The following is a 9158-nucleotide window of genomic DNA, read 5'->3' as shown; positions in this document are numbered from 1 at the left end:
TTATTATTATTTGGGACAATGGGTTTTCTAAACTTAAGAGCAAACAGCTAAGTAAACAGCAGATGTCACTAAAGTCAAGCAACATAAAAAAAAAATAGAGAGAGAGACCATAGAAACAACTGGATAATACTGTAGAGGCCTAACTTTACTATTTTCTTGAGCAATCACATTGTACATGGACTGTCTCTAAATTTATTTATACTTTATGTTACCTACACAGAATTAGTCCAGTCTCTGCTCTGTGCTTCACTGAATATCAGAATGGAGGAGTCAGGTATGTTATTGAAGAAAGAATCATGTTTTTAGGTCGGCGTGCAACCTGTTTCCTGTCCTCGTTGCTCTTTACTGCAAAAATGTGCATAATTACTCAGACGGCCCCGAGCGACCCAACCTGCTGTCAAATAAGAACAGTGTGCTGCGAGCTAAGTGGCCCTGAGGCTCGCCCGTTCTCTCTCCTTCCAACAATAGAATCTACTCTCCAGCGAGCAAGGGAGAGCATCAAGTTCATCATATTTAAAACCTCCCATACAAACAATGCTCTGAATCAGTTTAACCCATTTAGAGCTATTCTCTTACAACCCCCGGCTGACTTCCTTTGCTTTTCACGGTCAGTAAACAGAAGAGTGTCCCTAGGGTTAGTTATGATTGCCCGGAACTTAGGACCAGTGTGTCTCCAAATAAGAGATTTTTTTTTTTAGAGATCCATTTTCTGTGCTCTATTCCACATCCATCTCCAGGGAGTTTTCTTTAGTGGAGAGGCACAATTTTGGAGGCTTTAGCTCAGCTTTGTGATCTGGGTGGCTAGATTAGACGGTTTTAAGTTGAACAAGGGAACTGTGGCATAAAGACAAACCCTGTTCTTAACTCCATATATTGATTGACAGCATCGCATCACTAAAGATTGACTGAATTTCCAGTATAGTACAAGATAAAATAAGAAATACCTAAATAAATAAAATAAAAATGTATTACTTATTACAAGATTGCAAGAAGCAAACTAAAACATGCGTCTGCCCATTGGATAATTTAGTTATTTAGTAGAATAATACATATATGATTTACAGAAGAAAAAAAAAACTATTGAGGTCAGTGACTTCTTAATGTTTTAGATTTAGGCAGTTTGTTTGTATTTTCTTTCTTATAAGACATTTATTTGATAAATAATACAGTAAAAACAAGTTTTGTGAAGTATTTTTACAATTTAAAATAACTATAACTTTGTATTTGAATACATTTAAAATTTTAATTTAATACATTTTTTTGGTAAAACTGAATTTTCAGCAGTCACTACAGTCTTCAGTGTCATATAATCATTCAGAAATCAATTATTATCAACAATGAAAACAGCTGTGCTGCCTTATTTTTGTTGTTGTTGTTGTTGTGAAAACCATGATATATTGTTGAATTCTTGACGAATAGAAAGGTCAAAAGAACAGTACTTTTAGAAATTTTCATTAACAATATAAAAGGCCCCTTTTGAGCAATTTAATGCATACATCATTCATTTATTAGATTTTTAACAGTACTATATAATATTAATAAAAATATAATTATTCTTAATACATAAAGTACTAGCCTATATAATAGTAATAATACATATATATTACTATACAATACATATATATTACTATAATAGCAAACTGGTTTGTTTGACTAGAGACACAGTTGAACACCACCAGCAGATGGCTTGATTTTAAGTGACTATCTTTCTGTTATTATAATTCAGGAAACAGAGGGAGCAGAAAACCTATTGTAATGAATGAGGTGGCCCATAATTCCTTTTTTATTTGTGCTGCACACACGAAAGTAGATGCTCTTGTGCACCCTTTATAGAGATTTATGTCACCTTAGAAAATTCAAGTTATTTGGCTATAATGTGAAATTTTCTCTCACCGAAAACCACTGTTGTTTCTTAAGATCAGCACTTTTGTGTGTGTTTTAATAATACAAAGACGTGTCTGAGGTATACTATTCAATTCAGCTACTGTATGTACACTCTCAAAGAAAATATACAAAAGCTGTCACTGGGGCAGTACCTTTGTACACCTTACCTAGAGTGCATATTAGTACCCTGAAGGTACATTTTAGTAGGCTACCTTGTGAAAGGGTATCACCCCAGTGACAGCTTTTGTACCTTTTTTTCTGAGAGTGTATATAACTAGCCTATCAGCTCTTCTGCATCAGCAGGGCATTTATGCATTCCACTTTAAAATCCCACAAAATGTTGTCTTGTTTCCGGCTGTCCGACATTATTCTCTGTAGAGGTGTCCTCCAGGTGGCACTGATTGAAACACGAAGCCTTTACTGGTCCTCTCTGCTGGGACACAGGAGCCATCTGGAACTCACACCAGGAGACCAGAGCGCACAGAACACGCCCATACACATACCACCACTATCTGGGTCACTGGGGCTTCAATAATACGCCTCCAAGGAACATTTCACAGGGCACAGGTGAGGAGAAACAGGTGCATGTTCACATACACGAGTACAACACCAAACACGCCTACATTAAACTATTACTTTCCCAAAATATCATTACAGAAACGAATCTCGAAATGGATGGATGTCTCTCCCTGACCCCGAGGTTGTGAAAATGAATATAGCATCCTCTATTACAGTCACAGCTATTAGCAGTAATGATAATTGCATCATGTCACCAATCTCACTCGATCATTTTTTCCCCCACAGTGATAAAAACATCTCTACACCACGCCCGCTCCTCAAGTTTTTCTCTTCTTTTTTCTCTGCTCTCTCTCTCTATCCCCCATCTCTCTTTCAGCTCAGTGAGCCGGGAATATCTTTCTGACTAAATGATTTTTTTTTTGCGCTGTGGGAACGTTGCCATGGAGACTGCGCTCCCCCGACCCCCTCCCCTCAGCGCGCGCGCGGAACGGGTGGTTGTGAACTGGCGCGTCTTCACCTCCGCTGCGCGCTTCTCTCTCGTCCCGCTGGGCCGATGTGTGGCAGGTGCACACCGGATCGGTCCACCTCTTCCTCTCGTTTTCTTCCGCTCTTATATTCTCCTTACACGCCCTGCATGGAATCCTTGAAAGAAATGTCCCGGGTTCAATGCGGGATTTGTGGCATAACGTTTAAGGAATGAGTGAATAATGAATGAATGGCGAAACACAAAGGAAGTAAATGGATCCGATGGGGCCATTACGAAAAAATAGCCATGGTTAAAAAAGAAAGAAAAACATGGTTACTATAGATAAACCATGATAACCACAAATGAACCATGGTTTTGCTAACCATAGTATTTGTAGTAAAACTGTGTTTATAAAAATGGCAATCAACACACGGTTACTGCACAATAAAGCAATGGTTAATTTTCGTAAGGGGGACCTTTGAAAGAATAAATAATCTACATTTTAGGTGAAGGATTTTTTTTTAGGTCTAATTCTAGTTGGGAAGTAATCATTTTGAACTATTTGCAAAGAATAGGCCTGTTTTAAAATATGCACACGTGTACTTTTATTTGCATGCCTAAAATGTGGAAAACCTTTCTTGTCTCGTCACATTCAGTTATGAATTACACTAATCACGTATATGATACCACATTTTCAATCCAAATAGGCAATACTGCCTATATGAAAGAAAAAAGCGGAGTAGTTTGCGTCTTGATATTGCGTTCGGTCGTTTAACTACTGTCATAGTTGTCAAATATTAATTCGCTTTCATATGGTTTTCGTTAAAACTGTAGCACTGAATACGAGCTCTCGCAGTTTCTTCTGTCAACAGTAAACCCCGCCTACTTTGATTTGATTGGCCATCTCAGTCATTGGTCAAAGTGGCAAATAACTTTTCTGTGTAATGGTTATTTGTTTTATTATTATTCATTTGACAAAACTGAGAATTTAAAACATTTAGGCTACAGTATGAGCTCATTCACGTTTATTGTGTGTCCCTGTAAACCAAGTCTATATTAATTTTTGTAGTGAACATTATGCCACATGCGTCAGTTGAGCTTAACTTGCATTGAACCTGAATTAAGGAATATTCATTTCATTCCATTCCCCTAATAGTTTTCTCCAGCTATTCTCAAACATATATCCTCTTACCGCTCTTTTCATATTGTTCACCCTGGGGCCAATTGAGTAAACTGCTTAGACTATAATATTAGAAGTCAGTCATACTAATTTTTTTAAAGACTAGTCCTTACTTTTTTGAAGTCAAGTGCATTTAAAAAAAAAAGAAAGACCACATTTGATAATTTTGGTCAGACTACCTCTTAAGATACTGTCTTAACATAACGGCTGTGTTAATGAAACTGGCTCCTGTTCTCTTGTCAAGATGTACCCCCTGTTTTTCTCTGTAGCACATTTGTAGTCTTCACCACATGCGCTAATTCCCTGCACCTCTGTCTCTCTTCCTGCATCTGTGTGTGTCAGAGAGTGCTGACTCTGGCTATTCTGCGTACAGTGAGGCTCAGATGAACACTGCATTAGACTCAGATGAATGCGACTCTAAGAAGTCAAGATGGATGCTGAAGAATCAGGCAGTAACAAATCAAACCCTCTAAGAATCACACCACAAGGGTGCAATTAATGCCAGGAAGTTTTGTGACCGGAAAAGCCATAAAGATACAACCTGATTTGAAGAACGAGGCTGAGGATTTGATTTATGGATACGACACGTGTGGTTGTGAGTGCGTTTGCGTGCCTATGGAAATGCAGAAAAACAGAAGCATGTACATGAATGCAATGCTCCACACTGCGTTTATATAAAGTGGGCCCTTGATAAAGAATTTATGATGGTAACTAAATAATTACACACAAGTTAATGCACAGCAGGAGGGGAAAGGGAGTGAGAGACAAAGTAAGAGGCAGACAGAAAGACCAGCATGATTCACAAACCGTTACATGAACACAAATAGCTGTATCACGCAAACTCATTGCAATGATTTTTCATACATATTTTATTTCAGTCATCATCGCTCCAGCCTTTGAATCATCCTTTTATCATTCACATAATCATCCTCCTAAAAGTTTTTTTTTTTTTTGGTCTTTTTTTAAATTTTGTTTTTTGTTGGGGTTTTTTTTCAGCTGAAATGTTCTCACCCTGACTGCATTTCATTTTATCTTGCTCTACTGTAAGTCTCAGCTTAATCTCAACATATAAAAAAGTAAACCTTTTCAAAGAAAACTAAAAAAGCAAACAAACGAACTAAGAAACAAATAAAGAAAAATATATCCAGAAACTGTAATACCATCTCAAAGAGGATATACAATATTAACAACATTAATCATCAGTGTTTTGATGATATCCAACAGGTTGCTAGGTCAACATGTTTGTCATTAGTAGTGTTAGTATCAAGTTCATCGTCAGTTTTTTTTTTTGTGTTGAGCATCACTTATTAAATTATCATTGCATCAAGTTGACATCATCCATGTTAATATAAGCATGCAAACACATTTCCTCAGGATCATTCAGAATTGCACTGACACAGAGAGACAGAGGAAAGAGGGGAGACAAACAGAGAGAGAAAATTATGGCCTGGGGTGAACCGAAGAGAAAGCTATCGTTAAAGAGTTTGTATTTTGTGGGCGCTGATGACGGGGTCAGAGGTCACTCTACAGGGATCGTGCCTCCACAGTGTAAGATCTAAGGCAGCAGAAGAGATGGGCCTGGAGGCAGGAGCTGAAGACTGCGGGTCGATACCACATCCACGTGGATGACGGAATCAATGGCCTCTTAGAAAACAACAAGAGCTGATATACGATAACTGACTAAGGACTGAGCACACACCGGACGAGAGTGTATGTGTGTGTGTGTGTGTGCGCGTCCAAGGCCTGGCATGTGATTAATAATGGAAACAGAGAAAATATGAGCTCAGGGGGAAATAATTATACTGATGTACATTTCAATAACATGAGTGTTAGTGATTGGTAATGTAGTATTTCTCCATTGAGGGACGTGTGGTAGCATTGGCAGGGGTTTTACTGCGATATTAAAGACATGGTTCATCTTAAATTAAATATGCTGCTATCATTTATGCAACGTCATGTCATTTCAAACCAGCATGACTTTCTTTCTTCTGCAAAAGATGATATTTTGAAGCCAGTGGTGTCCAAAAACAATACTGGACCCCATTGGATTTCATTATATAAGTATTGTGTAAAGAAAAATGATTTTGTGTTCCACAGTAATAAGCCATACAAGTTTGGAACCACATGAGGGTGAGTAAAAGACAGATTTTTCATTTCTGGGTGAATTATACTTTTAATAGAGGCAGTGACCCTGGATATCAAGGGTATGTGAATTTAGCGCTTTGGCCACTATATTGCTTCTGACTATAGAAGCAGTGACTATACTGAACGTATTCAAAAAGAAAGCGTCGGAAGTCCATTTGTAATGTAAAATTATATAAGTAATCTTGCGGCCCTAAAACAATAAAAGACGTGTCCCCCTCTTTGTCTCTGTTTGCAAGGAATGCTCAGACAGGAAAGATAGTCACATTAGCCAAAAGAGATGAAGAGAACCAGTTTGTCTTTTTTTCTCCTTTTCTTTTTTTAAAGACAATGAAAAACTTCTAACATTTTATTCCTCGACAGCTGTGGCCACCAGGTTTGTCCCCTCGTACACACAGAGCACATTAACAAAAAAAGAGAAGCACACCCAACACGAGAACACAGATCAGGCTAGGGACACAACAGAGAGACATGTCTACCACATTCGATGGAGAACGACCGAAACGCGCGTCTGAGAAACAGACCCTGTCCCTACCAAGTGCAACAGGTCCTACACAAGAAATAGTTCCTCTAAGACACAGGACAGGAGACAACTGATTGTTCAAAACAAGATTTTCTCTGCGCAGGACAAAGGACGGGAAGTGGAGACGTACACGGGGTCACGGTGACATATACCGACACAGGCATACACGCGCGCACACAAACCGACGAGCAAACGCATATCGACACAAAAGAGCACTCCTACAAACACATAGAATACATGGGAGGAAAAAAGAGGATGAATGCGTGCGTCTTTCCAAAGCGGTCCTCTTGGCAGAAAGATGATGGAGAGCACACACTTCCTCTTTTGAAATTAAAAATGTCTAAGAGAAAAAAAAAATCCTGGCGTGGTATAAAAATAAAATACTATGGCCAGATCTTTTCCCCGTAGGATATGTTTCCAGGAAGTGCACACAAATCCAAGGCCCGTCTCAGTTAGGGTCCAGTATTTGAAATCAATGATAGCTCCCTTTGGAAGAGTTCTCAGTGGGATTCAGTCTGCCAGTGTGTCCATGTCAGGGAAACATATTCTCAAATCATTTCATTCAGTATCTGGTAGAACAAGAAGAATGGCTGGACTCTAGTAAACGAAGGAAAAAAGGAAACACTGCTGATCTCAATGAGCTCCAAGCAGAAGGTGATAAAAATGTAAAAGGCAGAGGGACACATTTCAATACTGCACGACACGATTTGGCCAATGTATCCGTCCTTATTTCTCCTTCTCCAGATGGGAACGGTCATAAAGTAGTCCTCCTCTCCAGAGAAACAGGAAACAGTTGCAAGGAGTCTGCATTGGCAGAGAAGACCACTCCGAGAACTTGCAGCTACTTGTCAGACTGAAAACACCTTGTAGAGATTTTCTATAGCTACACACAGACACCCGTACAAACTCACGTACACACATGCACTCACACATACACATACACAGAAACATTCGTGGTCCATAATCTATCAGGTCTCTCCTGATTATTATTATTATTTTTTTAAGTAATTAAAATCTCTATTTTTTTGTAGGCTCAGTTTCAAATAACTAAATAAAGATTATCTATTTAAAGTGGGAATGTTTGTCATATTTCCCCTGAATAAATCACGACATATTTTGCCTTCAACATCATTCCTGAAGCAAAACCATCCATGCCAGTTGTTTTGTTATGATTCCATGTGTGAGCATGTCTGTTTGTTTGCATGTGTGTGTGTGGAGATGTATCTGTGTGTGTAAGTGTGTGATTTGTGTCCGGTCTAGTCTAGTTATATTTCTCTATAATATTGTGTTGGGTCTGCAGGGTTGACTTAGAGGAATAGCACTACCACAAGCACAGTCTCTTCTCTGGTTCTTTCTTGATGAATAATTATTCACAGGTGAAAAGAAAGAATGTATTTCTGTTGCTAAAAAGATAATGCTGACCTGAGGATGAGAAAAAGAAACAGAGAGACAGGAAAAACAGTTAACCATATAAACACAAACGGCAAGTTACATAAACACAAAGAGCTTCAGTGAACAGATGGCTGCATTCATACATTGTATGGGATTGACAACTGCATTTACTATCAGACGTGATTGTGTTGAATAGTTGAGAAAAGCAGCTTGAATGGCGTCATAAGAACAAATAACTGTTCTGAACACTTTTGTTTAGAAAGTCATGAATAAATATCAAAGATAGTGTCTTTTTAAACCGCAGAAAGCACCAAAATTAACACGATAAAACATGAGTTCAAAAATAAGTCCAACTGAGGACCAATTAATGTGTCATGTTAATTAACCAACAGTGGCTTCAAATGCTGTTTTAATATTTTTTTAGACAGCAGATTTGGGTTGCACTCAAAACAAGTGTAACCCAACCACAAAACAAGCTCATATCAGAACCCCACATAACTAGTTGTTCAGTGTGGTTCCATTTACATATTAACCACACCTGCTCTCAAAATTTGCCTTTGTGTCCTGAAAATTTTGTTTATAAAGCCTAACCCTAACTCTAACCCTATTTAGCACTCTAAAATAGGACTGATAGCTATATCCTGCTGCTGTGTAAACACTGATGTTTTTATCCATGTGTGTTAGTTCATGACTGAAACCTGAAGTACTCCAGTGTAACACCCACTCAGATCCCCTATGTGAGGAAGTCCTCTTCTATTTACAGCATGCGATTATGTTCATGTGTGTGTGTGTGTGTGTGTGTGTGTGTGTGTGTGTGTGTGTGTGTGTGTGTGTGTGTGTGTGTGTGTGTGTGTATGTGTGTACTCACATCTCTACTCAGAGTGAGGGCTGTCTACCACTATGTGTGGCTTAGGGGAGGCTGTGGCACTCTTTGACACGTATGTGTTTATGGATTTCTCCTGTGAAAGGTAAACAGCAATGAAAATAGGTGATTATTCAGAAGGTGATTTCATATATATATAAGGCATAATCAAAGCAATTAATGATTTATT

The 9158-nt window shown here is 38.4% G+C and overlaps 1 protein-coding gene across 1 annotated transcript in view; it reads right to left on the bottom strand.

Moving 5' to 3' along the window:
- Window positions 1-4900: 4900 nt before the first annotated feature.
- The window catches only part of LOC109080630 (synaptotagmin-C-like), a 41560-nt gene continuing 37302 nt past the window's right edge, over window positions 4901-9158 (bottom strand). Inside the window, exons 12-13 of the mRNA XM_042720313.1 lie at window positions 8975-9065; window positions 4901-8136 (exon numbers count right to left, since the gene is read on the bottom strand). Of these exons, the coding sequence (XP_042576247.1) occupies window positions 8979-9065 (87 nt within the window). The 3' untranslated portion in view covers window positions 4901-8136; window positions 8975-8978. The remainder of the gene's footprint in view (window positions 8137-8974; window positions 9066-9158) is intronic.

The sequence above is a fragment of the Cyprinus carpio genome, chromosome B3, assembly GCF_018340385.1.
Source record: "Cyprinus carpio isolate SPL01 chromosome B3, ASM1834038v1, whole genome shotgun sequence".
Classification (NCBI taxonomy): Eukaryota; Metazoa; Chordata; class Actinopteri; order Cypriniformes; family Cyprinidae; genus Cyprinus; species Cyprinus carpio.
This window is presented reverse-complemented; position numbering and strand designations above follow the sequence as displayed.